The sequence below is a fragment of the Mesocricetus auratus genome, unplaced genomic scaffold (assembly GCF_017639785.1).
Source record: "Mesocricetus auratus isolate SY011 unplaced genomic scaffold, BCM_Maur_2.0 Super-Scaffold_100014, whole genome shotgun sequence".
NCBI lineage: Eukaryota > Metazoa > Chordata > Mammalia > Rodentia > Cricetidae > Mesocricetus > Mesocricetus auratus.
In genome coordinates, this window is record NW_024429197.1 from 1,349,141 (window position 1) to 1,366,413 (window position 17,273).

Below are 17,273 nucleotides of genomic sequence, written 5' to 3' on the forward strand. Positions count from 1 at the left end.
TCTTCGCTCACACCAACGAGACCAGGAAAGGAGAGGAGGCTGGAAGTACAGGGAAGCGGCGGTTCTTCCAGCAGCAGCAGGTAAACAGGCCGGCTTCCCGGCCTGAGCTGCAGTGCCTGCAGATCGCCTGGGACCTGCACAGAGCTCCCAATTCCGGCGGGAGCCAAGCACCCAGACCCCAGGTCTTCTCTCCCACCAACGAGACCAGGAAACCAGAGGACCCAGGGAGACCAGGGGAGTAGCTGTTCTGGATCAAGTACAACAGGACCCAGCATAGGGTCCAGGGGACCAGGTAAAAGGATAAGCGCCCCAGATTCCTGTTCTTCTTCTCCACCCACGGGACCAGCATTCAGACAAGGAATAGAAGAACCACCAGATTATTGGACTTGCTAGCACCCACCAAAAGGGAACTCTGGTCCCCAGACCAGTAAGGGGCTCCTTCTGCACCCACTAGAAGAAGAGATGGGAAAGAGACAATACAAAAACACAGTCAGCAACAGAAAAACAAATATGACACCGCCAGATTCTAGAGACTCCACACCAGCAAGACCCCAACATTCCAATGAGGATGAAGCAGAAGAGAACGACCTTAAAAGCACTTTCATGAAAATGATAGAGGCCCTAAAAGAGGATATTGGAAAATCCCTCAAAGAAATGGAAGAAAAAACAAACCAAAAAATGCAAGAATTGGAAGAAAAAACAAACCAAAAAAGGCAGAAAATGGAAGAAGAAATGAAGCAAAAAATGCAAGAATTGGAAGAAAAAACAAAGCAAAAAATGCAAGAATTGGAAGAAGAATCATACCAAAAAAGGCAGGAAATGGAAGAAGAAACAAAGCAAAAAATGCAAGAAATGGTAGAAAAAACAAAGCAAAAAATGAAAAAAATGGAAGAAGAAACAAACCAAAAAAGGCAGGAAATGGAAGAAGAAACAAAGCACAAAATCCAAGAAATGGAACAAAAAACAAACCAAAAAATGCAAGAAATGGAAGAAAGAACAAACCAAAAAATTCATAAAAGGCAACAAACGGATGAACAGATAAACAGAAAATTGCAAGAAGCAATGCAAACACTGCAAGGGTTGAAAACTGAAATAGAGTCATTAAAAAAAACACAATCTGAAGAAAGGCAGAAAATAGAAAAGCTGGACAAACAGACAGGCACTACCAATACAAGCATTACCAACAGAATAGAAGAGATGGAAGAGAGAATCTCAAGTGTTGAAGATACGCTAGGAGAAATGGATTTATCAACCAAAGAAAACCTTAAATCCAACAAATCCTTAACACAAAACATCCAGGAAATATGGGACACCATGAAAAGACCAAACCTAAGAATAATAGGTATAGAAGAAGGAGAAGAAATCCAGCTCAAAGGGGCAGAAGGCATATTCAACAGAATCATAGAAGAAAACTTTCCCAACCTTAAGAAAGACATGCCAATGAAGGTACAAGAAGCCTACAGAACACCAAATAGAGTGGACCACAAAAAAAGTCCCCTCGCCACATAATAATCAAGACCCCAAACATACAGAATAAAGAAAGAATATTAAGAGCAGCTAAGGAAAAAGGTCAAGTAACATATAAAGGCAGACCTATCAGAATTACACCTGATTTCTCCATGGAAACGCTGAAAGCCAGAAGGTCCTGGATAGATATTCTACCTACACTAAGAGACCACGGATGCCAGCCCAGACTACTATACCCGGCAAAGCTCTCAATCACTATAGACGGAGAAAACAAGATATTCCATGACAAAACTAGATTCAAGCAATATGTGTCCACTAACCCAGCCCTACAGAAAATTTTGGAAGGAAAACTCCAACCCAAGGAAGCTAACTACAACCAGAAAAATATAAGCATTAGAGAATCTCTCTCTACCAACAGCCAAAAGAACAAAGGGGTGAAATTCCACACATAATTCCACCAACAACAACCATCGCAAATCGAAGAAGGATGAGCAATCATTGGTCATTAATATCCCTCAATATTAATGGCCTTAACTCACCCATAAAAAGACACAGACTAGCAGATTGGATTCGAAGACAGAATCCTTCCTTCTGCTGCATACAGGAAACACACCTCACCCTTAAAGACAGACATTACCTGAGAATTAAAGGTTGGGAAAAAATTTTTCAATCGAATGGACCCAAGAAACAAGCCGGGGTAGCAATCCTAATATCTAACAAACTAGACTTTAAAATAAAATCAATCAAAAGAGATGAAGGAGGTCATTACATACTCATCACAGGTGAAACCCACCAAGAGGAAGTGTCGATTCTGAACATCTATGCCCCAAATACAAAGGCATCCACATTCGTTAAAAAACATTATTAGAACTTAAATCTCATCTAAAGCCCCACACAGTTATAGTGGGAGATTTCAACACACCACTCTCACCACTAGACAGGAATACCAAACAGAAACTCAACAAAGAAGCAAAAGGGCTAATAGAAGTAATGACCCAACTGGGATTAACAGATATCTATAGAACATTTCATCCACATAAAAAAGAATATACCTTCTTCTCACCACCACATGGAACCTTCTCAAAAATCGACCACATACTTGGCAACATATCAAACCTCAGCAGCTGCAAAAAAATTGGAATAACTCCATGCATCTTATCAGACCACCATGCTTTAAAATTAGAATTCAGCAACAACACAAATTGCAGAAAACCTACAAACTCATGGAAATTGAATAATGCTCAACTGCACCATCCCTGGGTCAAAGAGGAAATAAAAAAAGAAATTAAAGACTTCCTCGAATTCAATGAGAATGAAGACACAACATACCCAAACCTATGGGACACTTTGAAAGCAGTGCTACGGGGGAAGTTCATAGCGCTAAATGCTCACATGAAGAAACAGGAGAACAGTTATACCAGAGAATTAACATCACAGCTGAAAGCTCTAGAACACAAAGAAGCACAGTCCCCCAGGAGGAGTAGACGCCAGGAAATAATCAAATTGAGGGCTGAAATCAATAAAGTAGAAACCAGGAAAACAATACAAAGAATCAACGCAACGAAGAGCTGGTTCTTTGAGAAAATCAACAAGATAGACAAACCTTTGTCCAAACTTACCAAACAGCAGAGAGTGAACACGCAAATTAACAAAATCAGAAATGAAAAGGGGGACATAACAACAGACTCTGAGGAAATCCAGAGAATCATTAGGTCATACTTTGAAAACCTGTACTCCACAAAATTCGAAAATTTAAAGGAAATGGATGACTTCCTGGACAGCTATCAATTGCCAAAACTAAATCAAGAACAGATAAGCAACTTAAATAGACCTATAACCCCTATGGAAATAGAAGCTGTCATCAAAAGTCTCCCAACCAAAAAAAGTCCAGGTCCAGATGGCCTCAGTGCAGAATTCTACCAGAAATTCAAAGAACAGCTTATACCAATTCTTCTCAAAGTGTTCCACACAATAGAAGCAGAAGGGTCTTTGCCAAACTCTTTCTATGAGGCTTCAATAACCTTGATCCCCAAGCCACACAAAGATACAACTAAGAAAGAGAACTTCAGACCAATATCCCTCATGAACATTGATGCAAAAATACTCAATAAAATACTGGCAAATCGGATCCAAGAACACATCAAAACAATCATTCAACACGACCAAGTAGGTTTCATCCCAGGAATGCAGGGATGGTTCAACATACGAAAATCCATCAACGTAATCCACCATATAAACAAGCTGAAAAACAAAAATCACATGATCATCTCACTAGATGCTGAAAAAGCCTTTGACAAAATCCAACACCCCTTCATGATAAAGGTCTTGGAGAGATCTGGGATAACAGGGACATACTTAAACATAATAAAAGCTATATACAGTAAACCAACAGCCAACATCAAACTAAATGGACAGAAACTCAACGCAATTCCTCTAAAATCAGGAACAAAACAAGGCTGTCCACTCTCTCCATACCTTTTCAACATGGTACTTGAAGTTCTAGCTATTGCCATACGACAACAAAGGGGGATCAAGGGGATACAAATTGGGAAGGAAGAGGTCAAACTTTCACTGTTTGCAGACGATATGATAGTTTACATCAGTGACCCAAAGAACTCTACCAGGGAACTCTTACAACTGATTAACACCTTCAGCAAAGTGGCAGGCTACAAGATCAACTCAAGAAAATCAGTAGCCCTACTATATACAGATGATAAAAGGGCTGAAAGAGAAATCAGAGAAACATCACCCTTTACAATTGCCACAAACAACATAAAATACCTTGGGGTAACGCTAACCAAACAAGTGAAAGACCTGTATCGTAAGAACTTTGAATCTTTAAAGAAAGAAATTAAAGAAGCCCTCAGAAAATGGAAAGATCTCCCATGCTCTTGGATAGGTAGGATCAACGTAGTAAAAATGGCAATCCTGCCAAAAGCAATCTACAGATTCAATGCAATCCCCATTAAAATCCCAGCACAGTTCTTCACAGACCTTGAAAGAACAATAATCAATTTTGTATGGAAAAACAAAAGACCCAGGATAGCCAAAACAACCCTGTTCAACAAGGCAACGTCCGGAGGCATCACCATCCCTGACCTCAAGCTCTATTATAGAGCTATAGTCCTGAAAACAGCTTGGTATTGGCACAAAAATAGACAGGTAGACCAATGGAATCGAATTGAAAACCCCGATATTAACCCACACACGTACGAACATCTGATCTTTGACAAAGAAGCTAAAAATATACAATGGAATAAAGAAAGCATCTTCAACAAATGGTGCTGGCATAACTGGAGACTGGCATGTAGAAGAATGCAGATCGATCCATGTCTATCGCCATGCACAAAACTTAAGTCCAAATGGATCAAAGACCTCAACATAAATCCAGCCACACTGAACCTCTTAGAAGAGAAAGTGGGTGGTACCCTTGAACGAATTGGTACAGGAGACAGCTTCCTGAACATAACACCAGTAGCACAGGCAGTAAGATCAACAATTAATAAATGGGACCTACTGAAACTGAGAAGCTTCTGTAAGGCAAAGGACACAGTCAGCAAGACAAAAAGGCAGCCCACAGAATGGGAAAAAATATTCACTAATCCCACATCGGACAGAGGGTTGATCTCCAAAATTTACAAAGAACTCAAGAAGCAAGTCTCCAAAACAGCAAAGGACCCTATTAAAAAGTGGGCTGCAGAACTAAATAGAGAGTTTTCAATAGAGGAGTCTAAAATGGCTGAGAGGCACTTGAGAAAGTGCTCAACATCCTTAGCCATCCGGGAAATGCAAATCAAAGCAACTCTGAGATACCATCTCACTCCTGTCAGAATGGCTAAAATCAAAAACACCAATGACAATTTATGCTGGAGAGGGTGTGGCGAAAGGGGGACACTCCTCCATTGCTGGTGGGAGTGCCAACTGGTTCAGCCACTTTGGAAAGCAGTATGGAGATTCCTCAGAAAAATGGGAATAAACCTACCACAAGACCCAGCAACTGCACTCTTAGGCATATATCCAAAAGATGCCCATTCATATAACAAAGATGTCTGTTCCACTATGTTCATAGCAGCTTTATTTGTAATAGCCAGAACTTGGAAGCAATCTAGATGTCCCTCACCCGAAGAGTGGATAGAGAAAATGTGGTACATCTACACAATGGAGTACTATTCAGCAGAAAAAAATAACGGAATCATGAGATTCGCAGGCAAATGGATGACACTAGAAGAAACCATCCTGAGTGAGGTAACCCAGTCACAAAAAGAGAAACATGGCATGTACTCTCTCATATATGGATTTTAGACATAGATCTGGGGAGTGCCAGCCTACAATCCTATGGCCAGAGAGTCTGGGAAACAGAAACTACATTTAGTGGCTGGTTAAGTACTGAGCTGAACTCAAGAAAGCCAGTATCAGAGAGGGAGGACTGATGATCAAAGGGATTAAGACTGGGCTGGTTTAACCCCCAGAAACAGCTGACCAGACAAAGGTTAACTCTAGAATCCCAGGCATCAGCCTGGGAATCCAGCATGGGACTGATCAAGACCCCCTGAATCTGGGTGTCAGTGAGGAGGCCTAGGTAATCTATTGAGCCTTGGGCAGCAGATCAGTACCCATACCAAGTATACACACGGACTTTGGACTCCCATAGAACAATGTGAGGTGCACTCTCACCCTGAACTCTTGGGAAAGGGTCTAGGCCCTGCCCTATATGAAATGACAGACTATGGACACCCCCGTGGAGGGCCTCACCCTCCCTGGGGGAATGAGGGGATAACGGGGGGGGGGGGATGCGGGGAGGGCACGGGAGGAGGGGAGGGAAAGGGAGAGGGACCTCGTACTGACTTGTGAAGCAACCTTGTTTCTTATCTAAATTTAAAATGGAAAATAAAAAATATTAATAAAAAAAAAAGTATAGAACAGCAAAAAAAAAAAAGACATTAAATATAGTAAGAATCAGGAGTTTAGAATTTCCATGGTGATGGGGGATGTCCTTCTGTATATATGTTTCTCTTATTGGTTGATGAATAAAACACTGTTTGACCTATAGCCACTGAGGCAGGAAAATAGTCGAGACTAGGAGATGAGGAGAATTCTGGGAAACATAGGCAGACAGAGTCACCATATGAGCCCCGGAAGAGATTGCACACCAGACTCTTCTCCAGTAAGATAGACCACGTGTAAATGCATAGATTAATAAAAATGGGTTAATAATAAAGACAGAGCTAGCCAATAAGAAGCCCAAGACACCAGCCAACAGTTTTATTACTAACGTAGCATCCATGTGTTTATTTGGGGTTCAAGGGCCTCGGGACCAACCGGAACAGAGAACCTCTCCTTACACCATGGAAAGTTGGGGTGTGTGATGTTACAGTACCCCATGTAATTAGGATAAGGCCACTCTCTGGAATCTAGGAACGGGATTCTAGGTCCCCCCCACCCCCTCTTGATGATAGGTCTCGGCAGGGTCCTGAGGATGGTCTTCTGTCCCAACAAGGATATGGTGGCCTTGAGTTCCTGAGCCAAGGACCAAAGAGAAACAGCCTAAGGTGTGGCTTCCTTGGGCCACACAACTCTGGAAAAGGAGGGTAGTCAGGCAGGGGGTGGGGGTAGGGCTCTGGCATGGGGCTCTGTGGAGACTTAGGCCTTTGACTAAATCCCCACCAGCATGGGAGGTGTTGGATCCTTCCAGTTCAGCTTCCTGCTGCTGTTGGGAGATCTGAGGCCCAGAGAAGAGAACTTTGGATGTCACACAGTGAGCCATCGCAGGTCTCTTGATGCTTAGAAGCCCTGTTTAAAAATCTTCCTACGTGTCCTTACCCTTCCCAGTTCTTGATCTCATTCATCTTCCCGTCCCTTCGGATCCGCCTTCTGCCCTTGCCACACCGCCCCCCAAAAATAAAATAAAAATTAAGAGAAGAAAAAAAGAGAGAAATCTCATCACGGAAGCTGCAGTGTGACACAGGGAGCACACAGTATGTCCTTTCGTCCATTTACCTTTACTTGCAAGTGCGCATTGCCATCGATACAGGGCCGCCCCTTGGCTATCCTGCTATTGCCCTGTATTGCCGTGGAGATCCTGCAGCTTTGGATCTGTAGGACATGCCCCTTCGTGTACTCCTCCTGCAGTTTGTAGACGGGGTGATTCCTCGGGCACCTGTGGTGGGGATGCTAATTGGGATGAGCAGCAGCACCAGTGCTCGCCCCTGGTCTGGTCACCCTGCCATGTGCTGTGGCGACCGTGCACCCGCCGTCTGTTGTCTCGGTGGATACTGTCACGATAAAACTCGATGGGGACCACTTGGCGGATTCCACAGCAAGCCAGGGTGACCGAGGCGGAGGGACAAACATGCCAGGCAGATGGGATTTAAATGAGAAGCTTTATTAAAAAGGGGACGGGAGGGGGAAGGAAAGAGACAGAGAGAGGACAGAAGAGAAGAGGGAGACAGGAAAGTCCTGTCTGCCCCAGGGGAACAGCAGGAAAGGAAGGGACTATCTTTTAAAGGGGTCCTTTGCACCTGTGTGCAGACTAGGAAACCCCATGGAACCCTGGGCTGATCAGGGTCTTCCCTGAGTGCATTCTGCCAGGTGACAGGGGCAGGCCAGCATAATGCCTGAATCCTTACAGGTACCATGCTTGCTTCCCTACTTGGAACTGGTCTGGTATCCCAGGGGCTCCCAGGACCTTCCTGTCAGTGGGGCTCATATGGCAGGTATCAGATTCAAGGTGTCACAGTCTTAGGTCTGTCCATGTGTGCCTTAGAAAGCCTTGTGTTGACCGACACTGGTGTCTGTGTTTACAGTTGACCCCATAGACTCATGTATTTGAATACTCAGTCCGCTGTTGGTGGCACTGTTTAGGGAGGATGTGGAACCTTTGGGACTTGGAGACTTGCTGAAAGGGAGGTACATCACTAGGGATGGTCCTTGAGAGTTCACAGCCCTGATCCACTTCCTGCTCTGTCTATCTGTCTGTCTCTCTACTTCCTGTGTATGGGAGCTCCCTGATCCTGCTGCCATGCTTTCTCTGCCTGTTTCCATGCCTATCCACCATGATGGGCTCCATCCCTCTGACACCATAAGCTAAAATGAACCCTTCAAGTCGCTTTTTGTTTTGTTTTTGTTTTCTGAGACAAGGTTTTCTCTGTGTAATATCCCTGGTTGTCCTGGAGCTCTCTTTGTAGATCAGGCTGGCCTCAAACTCACTGAGATCCTCCTGCCTCTGTCTTCCGAGTGTTGGGGTTAAAGGCATGGGCCACCACCACCCAACCCAAGTTGCTTTTGTCGGGGCATCCCACCACAGGCATAGAAAAGGAGTTCATACAAGTAGGTTAGATTGGCATAAACATGACCTTCAGCCCCAGAGATCCAGCTTTCTTAGATTCCAGGTCCAAAGCCTGGCAGGGTACAGCCTGGAGTTGGGCGGGGCCCAGATGTTGCAGGAGCATTTGTGAGGTGGGACCTATAAATGGTGTCCCAACAGCCCACTCCCAAATAACCAACTCGGAGGCCGAATATAAATTACAAAATGCTCAGCTCATTTGCTAACAAGCTCTTCCATTTTAAGTTAACCCGTTTTCCTTACTGATGCTCTGCCACGTGATGGCGCCTTTATCAGCTTGGCGCGTTCATCTCCTGCTCCCTGTGTGTCTGCCTGGTAACTCCTGACCCTCTTCTCCTCCCAGCATTCTCAGTTTAGCCCTCCGGCCTAACTGTATCCTGTTCAGCTATTGGCCAGTCAGCTTGTTATTAAGTCAATCACAGTGGTGTATATTTGTACAGTGTACAGGAGTGTTCCACAGCAGGGACCAGAAGCGGTGCCTCAGAACAGGTACCCACATCTGTGAGTTGGGGATGCCTTGGCTGCACAGGATGGGGAGCCCCTCCAACACTGGGGCATGCCGTCCTGTCTCAAGGCATCCTGACCCTGCTGGGTCTGCAAGCAGCTGAGAGCAAAGGCTGGTTCTTACTGGAAAAAGCTTGTTTTGTTTTTTTTGTTGTTGTTATTTTTCGAGACAGGGTTTCTCTGTGTAGCTCTTGCTGTCCTAGAACTCATTCTATAGACCAGACTGTCCTCGAACTCACAGAGATCCTGCCTGCCTCTGCCTCGTGCTGGGATTAAATACCTGTGCCACTATGCCCAGCTTGGATAAAGCTTTTGCCGGGGCAATTCAGAATCCTAAGAGTTTGTTTCTAACCAAAGGACAAAGGTGGCAGTGGTTGGGGAGGGCCAACCAAGGCCTCAAGGACACTCCCCCTGCTCGATGCCTTTTACCAGAGCCACACCTAAATGAGCCAGACCATCAACCCTGGTGCACCCCAGTTTTGACCTACCTGGCTGCATGGCCAGAGTGGCCTTTCTGGGGTGGGATAGGAGGATTCTTATCCTCCCGCCTCCATAAAAATGCATCTGAAATGCCAGACATTGGCAGGTGGGGATGCCTATGGTGCTGGCCCAGGCTTGCCTGGAGGGTGCTTGCACTAGATGACTTAGTCAGATCTTGGAGTTTCTTTGCTTTGTCTGTGTGTCGTTTTACTTATTGATTTGTAGCGTGTGTGCAGGGAATCAGAGGACAGCTTGCAGGAGTCCGTTTTCTCCCACCATGTGTGTCCCAGGGGGTCCAGCTCAAGTCCTCAGACTTAGTGGCAAGCGCCTGCCTACTAAACCGTCTTGTCTTCCTGGGTGCTGGAGTTTCTTAAAGCCAGATTCCCCGGTAACCGGCTGTACCGTGTTGGAGGCAGGGCCCAGCTGTGTCCTCGGCTCCACCTCGCAAGCTTTCTGCTCAGTAAGTCTGGAAGCCCTGGTGACCTCCGCTGCCATGCAGCCAAGCTGGCTGTGGGGAGAACAGAGCCAGCAGGGGTCACCTGAAGCTCGAAGTCTGAATGCCGACCAGCCCTGGAGCCCCCACTGCATGGGCTTCCCTGGGGCTCTCTGTGTGCAGTGGCTCCAGATGTGTCATCTCCCACCTGTTGTACCCAGGGGGAGAGAGAGGCCAAAGGGCCAGAGGGCCAGAACACATTAGCTTACTTTGGCGGTCAGGTTCCTGGGCCTGCCCCGACTCCCAGTCCCCCTTTCCTAACTTCTTCATGCACACAGGTTGGGCCTGCAGGACTGAGAGGGTGTGCAGGACAGCACTTCCTGCCCCCCACACAGGAGACCCCTCAGATCTGGGGAGCCTCACCAGGGAGGCAGGGTGACATAAGCTGAACTGAACAGGCCTTGGAGTTACACATGGGTGTTTGCCTCTAGACAGAAGACTCGGTCACTCTGGGCCTTCTCAGATTGGAAGTTTCCAGAACCGAGGGCTTCATTCACCGTCCTCCCGCCACCTCCATGGTGGGCCTCAGAAACCCGTCTCTGTCGTCATATGCAAGGGCTAGCGTGGAACTCTAGGCGCTGTGGGGAAGTCCTCCGGTCCCAGCCTGCTCTCAGGCTGCTCCAGCTGCCCAGCCGAGGTCACAGCGTGGTGAGGGGTGGCGTCGCGTTGCTTTGCCTTTTCCTTGGAGTGTGTGACAGCCTGTTTGGTTTGATTTGTTTAATCAGTTTTTAAATTGAATTCACATATGTCCCAATTCACCCGCTTGAACTTCATGGGGCTGTGATTTTTAACACAGCCAGAACTGGAACGCAGGACAGCCGGGCACTGGAATTGTTTCACCCCAGAAAAGGCCCCGCCCTTTGTAGTCACGCCACATCCCTGTCTTCTCCATCAGCTTCTCTCTTCTGTCTCCCTGGGTTTCCTCTTGGGGACGTTTTGCGTAAGTGAACTCACAGTCTGTAGCTATCAGTGACTGGCTGCCACCGGCCGCTTTTGCCTAGTGTTTCACTGTTAAGTCTTGCTGTGTAGATGGATCTCATTCCATCATTCACCATTCCTGACTAAACATTTGGATCTTGCTTATTATGACTAGCACTTGCTTATATACAAAGGTCTCTTAAATATTTCTTTTTAAGCATATATGTGCGTTGGTGGGTATGTTCACATGAGTGCAGGTTCCCATGATGGCCAGAAGAGGGCGCCAGGTTCCTTGGAGCTGGAATTACAGGTAATTGTGAGGATAGATTCTGGGAGCCAAACTCTAGTCTTCCACAAGAGCCGGGAGTGCTCTTCATAGGTGTGTCATCTCCAGCCCCTCTAGATAGAATTTTACATTTAGTTTTGGTCCTCCCCCTCCCCCTTTCCTCTCTCATTTTGAGGTCAAGTTTCTAGATCAGGCTAGCCCCCAAACTCACTAAGTAGCCGAGGATGACCTTGAACTCCTGTTTCTCCTGCTCTACTTTGAGTGCTGGGGTTGCAGGCATGAACCACCATGTGCAGCCACCATGTCTGGTTCATGAAATGCAGGGCATGGTGGACCTGGTGTGTGCTGGGTGATCATTTTGCCAGCTGAGCTCCATCCCCAGCCTGGTGATTTTCTTTATCTTTGGTGCATTTCTGGTAGTGAAAGTGATGGCCATGTGGTGAATATATGTTTGGTCTTTTGAGAAAGTGCCAGTCTGTATTCTGTGTGGCCCAGCATGTGCGAGAATGTGCTAAAGCATCCAGTTTCTCCCAGGTCTAGCCAGCACTCATTGTTGTCTGTTTAATTTTAGCTCATCCAGAGGGTAGAGTGGTCCTCCTTATGGCTTTAATTTGAATTCCATTCTGCAATTCCCAGTCATTTCTTGGGCAGCTATATAAAGATTTTTTTTTCACTTTTATTTATTTACGTTTCATTAGTTTAAATTCTGGAAGGGTACAGCATCACACGGATTCTGTGTCCAATGGCCTTCGCAGGAAGGTTGCTTCGGAATTTGGCATGAACCATGCCACTGTTCCCATGGGCCCGGGTTACTTTCCCCCAGATCGCTCTGGTTTTGTTTGGTTTGCCTCTGGGTGTCACTGTGTTGTTTTTTGCTTTATACACGTAAGCACATCTCTTGCCCAGGTAGAATTCAGTTTCATCTCGGGCATAAACACCTTCAATTTTAAGAAGAGCCGTGTGCTCTCTCTGGTTCCGGAGGCCTCGCTTATAGCCAGCAAAAGTGGCCTTGCACCACAGCCTTCCAGACGTATTTGCCTTTTAGAAGTCCTGTTCCCAGCAGGCCTCCACAGGCGCCAAGATGGCAGAAAGAGCTAAAGATTTTTTTAACCTCTTTTTATAAGTGGGATATCGTCTCGTTTTCTTCTTTAATATATAAATGAGCTGTGTTAGAGTTTGTGACATACAACCCAAGAGAAACCATTTTAAAGGAGGAAAGTTTTACTTTGATCTGTGGTGTTTGCGGCTTCCGTACGTGGTTGGCGAGCTTCATTGCGTTGGGGCCATCGTAAGATAGAAGCACCATAGTGTGTGCTCACTAGTCTCCCAGGCATTCCTCACTCCTGTCACGTTGATAATCAAAATCAACCATCACAGGTGTGTACGTGTCTCTCTCTCTCTCTCTCTCCCTCTCTCTCCCTCTCTCCCTCTCTCTCTCTCTCTCTCTCTCTCTCTCTCTCTCTCTCTCTCTCTCTCCCTCCCTCCCTCTCTCTCTCTCTCTCTCTCTCTCTCTCTCTCTCTCTCTCTCTCTCTCTCTCCCTCCCTCTCTCTCTCTCTCTCTCTCTCGTTGCACGTGTGCGCGTGCGCACGCACACATGAGTGCAATGCTCACAGAGACCAGAAGAGGGCATCAAAATTCCTGCCACTGGAATTGGAGGCAGTTGTGAGCTGCCTGGCGAGTGCTGGGAAATGAACCCTGGTCCTCTCCAAGAGCAGCAAGTGCTCTTAACCACTGAGCCATCCATCTCTCCAGCCTCCACAGTTGTCCTTTTATTGTTGAGTTGTGAGAATTTATTTTTAATTTTTAATTAAATTTATTTAATTGGTGGTGGTGGTGGTGTGTGTGTGTGTGTGTGTGTGTGTGTGTGTGCAGAGGGTGACCCTGGGGCTCATTTCAACTGCAAGGTTGGGACCTCCCCTCGCATGAGCCCCTGACGCCAGCCATGCAGTCTGGTAGAGCTTCCGTTGTAGGTAGTCAAATCAGAGAGATGAGAAAGGGGCCGTTCACACAGCAGGCCTGGGTTCCAATTCTGGGACACTGCAGTGGTGCAGGGGTCCAGGAGAGACTGGGTATCAGGTGAACCCCATTTTCTCACCTGGCAAAAGGCACCTGGAGGAACGGTAAGGGTGTCAGGAACTGATTAATGCTCTCCCCTGTCCACAGCCATGAAAGCCGACCGGAAGCGCTTAAAGGGCGAGAAGACCGACTTGGTGAGCCAGATGCAGCAGCTATACGCCACGCTGGAGAGCCGCGAGGAGCAGCTGCGAGACTTCATCCGCAACTATGAACAGCACCGCAAGGTCAGCGCCTCTCCGCTCCCCTGCCATCTCCTGTCCTCTGTCCCAGCCCTCCCCGCTCAGACTACACAATCCTCCTCTCCTCTCTTAACCAAGCATGGTCCCTGTCTTGAGTCCCAGAGCACCCTTGGGGGCTCTGCTGTGTGTCCCAATTAGGACCCTCCAAGAAAACCAGCCCGGCTCCTTCCTGGGCCCTGTGTCCCTAGGTGGACAGGCCTGGACAGGGTGGACTTGGGAACCCAGATACTTCAGTTCCCTGCTCCTCTGAGCGTACCCTTGAACCTCACCCTAGAGCTGCAGTTTCCCCTTCTGTGAAAGATGCAAAGCGGTTGTGAGGCCTGAGATACTGAACACTGAGCACTGAGCACTCAACCTGATGAGTTGGGCTCTATATGACACTTTTCTCATTGGGACAAAACGCTGGGCAAAAGCCGTTTCATGGGGGTGGGGTTTGTTTTGGATCAGGGTTAGAAGATAGAATTCATCCTTGTAGGAGAGACGGGGGCAGGAGGCGGCTGGAGTCAGGAATCGGAGTCAGGAATCGGGAGAGATGCTTCATCATGTTCTCCCATTTATTCAGTTTGGAGTCCTAGTCGGTAGGTTGGTGCTGCCCACCTTCAGGGTGGGAATTCCCATCTAGGAACCCCCTCCCAGGCTCACCCAGAGAGCCGTCTCGTAGGTGAGTCTAGATCCTGTCTCGTTGACAGTCAAGATTCACCACCCTGAGCTCCGTAGGATGAGGAGGAGTTGGTGGATTGCATGACTGAGGGATTTGGGTCAGTGAAGACTTGGATAGAATGTACAGTATGGATGCTTCCAAGGTGGAAGTCAGGCCCCATGAGATGTTTTCACCTACTATTGTACGGGTCAGAAAAACTGGTCCAGCAAGATGGCTCAGCGGGTTAAAGGCACTTACTGCCAAGCCTCATGACCTGAGTTCAGTTTCTGGAACCCACCTGATCTGCGGGGAGAACTGGCTTCCGACCTCCACATGCCATGTGGGCAGGGCTGCTGTTGAGTTGTACGCATGGACCCGAAAGTAGAAACATTTAATCATACATGTGTTCCTTGTGTGTCACTGTGTCCCCCAGTGCCTGGCAGGAACAACGTGAAGGGAGGACTTATCTGGGCCTTTGGTTTCAAACCATCGGGGGAGGGGAGCTGTGGGGGAGTTAATGGCAGTGGGGACGTGCCACCTATGACTGACCTGGAAGCAGAGTCGTATGGCTGCAACAGAGGCATCGATACAGCCTTCAGAGGCTCGCCTGGAGGGTCCCACTTCCTGGAGGCGTTGCACTCCCCAAAGAAGAGCCACCAGCTGGGAAGCAAACACAAAAATGAGCCTGTGCCAGGCGTCCTGATTCATGCCTGACAGTTCGGCCTGCGGCCTTGGGGACAGGAGGGCTGAGTGGCTCTGCATTAGGCAGAGGTGGAGGACCGCACCATGTCAGGGAGAGACCACTTCTGAGCTGCAGTTAGAAGCCAGATGGCAGGGGCTGGGTCGGGATTGACGTGGTTGTCACATACCTGCAGCGGCCATCGCCTGTGACTCTCACTGTCACTTCCCTGGCACGCAGATCTCTTCCTGTCTGTGAAGCGACTCTAAGCAGCAGGCACAGGGACCACCTGCCTGCTCTGTGTCCAGCTGCTGCCCCCTGTGTGCATTCAGGTTAGGGAAGCCAGGGGAGTAGCATCTGAGTGGCCTTGTGTCATTGGCAGCCCAGACCCACTGTGCCTAAGGGTCTAGTGACCGATCAAGACAGATTATTTATTTTTGTGGTGTTTGGGATGAGCTCAGAACCTCCCTTATGTGAGCTAGGCAGGTCCTCCACCACAGAACTGGGACCTGCGCCCCTCACTGGGGGATTGTCGGCAGGCACTCTACCGCTTACTTAGAGATACTATGTAAAAACCGAATTCCTGCTTTTTTTTTTCTGGCAAACATAATTTGCCTTTTATGTAGGAACCAAATGAACGTTATTAATAGAACTCTCTGGCTCCCCTGTCCCTGGGCTGCAGGCTCTTAACTTCCCGCGGCCCGCTGGCTCTAGGACCCCCACAGACACCAGCTGCAGCAGGTAGGCTCAGCACAAAGCTGCTGACAAAGATAGGCCTTGGCCTGACCAGAAAATTCTCAGAATTACAACATCCCAGAAAACTGCCAGTGACACACGCCCTGTCCCCTGAGTGCAGCTGAGAACTGTCCACAGACCCAGCTGGAGGTGTCCTCATAGCAGGCCTGGCAGCCAGATCAGAGCTAGACACAGGGTGATGCTCGGCCACCACCACCTCCCCACCCACTTTGTCCCCTGTAGCCTCTCACCTCAGGCCCCTGACCTAGCCTGCAAGGCCTTAACTGCCCTAGCATTGCCCCGCCCTTGTAAGTTTCAGCCACCTATGGCCCCTAGGCCCTATCAAGTATCAGATCTGCAGGGAAGGAATTCCATGGGTCTCTTTCCTGTCTCTGTAATCAGCAGTGACCTGGGGGCGTTCCTCCTCTGAGCCTCAGTTTACCCCTCTGTGAAACAGTAGTAAATAATTGGAGTCTCTGCTTGAAGCTGTGAGGTTCAAATACAGGCAAGCATGCAGAGCCTGCAGTCCTGGCCGGGACACCCTATGACTGTTGCTGCAGAGCCTGCTGGCCTCTGCCTGGGAACGGTGTTGTAGGGACATGGGTCCAGTTCTTCAAAACACTCAAAGACTCTCTTCACCTAGCCCAGGGTCCTCCTGTGCTCACAACCAGCAGAGTAAGCAAAAACTCAGAAGTGAAGAGGATCCCAAGGACCTAGTGGGTCTTTCTCCTAACTCAGGATCACCAGCCAGCTTCCGGGGGCGGGGGGGGTGGGGGGAGGGGCGGGGGGGGCAGTGGTGTCAGCCCTGCTCAGGATCATACAAGCACAGCTTTGCCTGGCTGTGTCTGCTCAGGGATCTGTTGGTAGCCTGAGTGTCAGGTATGAGTAAGTACTGGCTGGAGAGGTCACTAGGTGGTCACCCTAAGCAGGTGGTTAGGGAAGGCTTTTTGGAAGAGGAGGCATGGGCAGGGATCCTTGGGGGTGAGAGGCTTCTGGGCTGAGCTCCAGAACATGGGGACTTCCCACAATGCATCCAGGGCAGATGGGGAAACTGAGGCTATGCTGACCTGTAGGTATTTGCAGAGGCAGGATTCTTTCTAGAACTTTAGCCAGTGCTGTACTGTGGTCCCCCTTGGCCTCCTGCTCCGGCCGTCTTGGCTAACCTTCAAGGACAGAATTACTGTGTCGGACAGGATGGTGGCCATTCTCCACTGCTCCTGGCCGTGGGAGGGCGCTAGCTAGTGCAGTCATAGACCTCTGCTGGGGCGTTTGACCTCTTCCGCCGCTGTTCCGAGTAGGGATCCTTGCACTCCTTGTGGGATGTGAAAAGACGGGCTGCTGAGTGTCCCATCAGCTGTGGCCTTGTGGGGCGGCAGCAGGGAGCCTGTGGTAGCCCAGATAGTCGCGCTTCAC

The 17,273-nt window shown here is 48.2% G+C and overlaps 2 protein-coding genes across 7 annotated transcripts in view; one reads left to right on the forward strand and one right to left on the reverse strand.

Moving 5' to 3' along the window:
* The window catches only part of Kazn (kazrin, periplakin interacting protein), a 981,286-nt gene that overhangs the window by 915,366 nt on the left and 48,647 nt on the right, over window positions 1-17,273 (forward strand). For all 6 annotated transcript variants that reach the window (XM_040757474.1, XM_005081094.4, XM_040757478.1 and 3 more), the window contains one exon: window positions 13,655-13,791. In XM_040757474.1, the coding sequence (XP_040613408.1) occupies window positions 13,655-13,791 (137 nt within the window). The remainder of the gene's footprint in view (window positions 1-13,654; window positions 13,792-17,273) is intronic.
* On the reverse strand, window positions 12,175-12,531 carry LOC121144162 (60S ribosomal protein L35a-like; the record flags this gene model as incomplete). The annotated part of the gene is made up of 1 exon (XM_040757529.1): window positions 12,175-12,531. A coding segment is annotated over one exon (342 nt), but the record flags the coding sequence as incomplete, so codon positions are not given.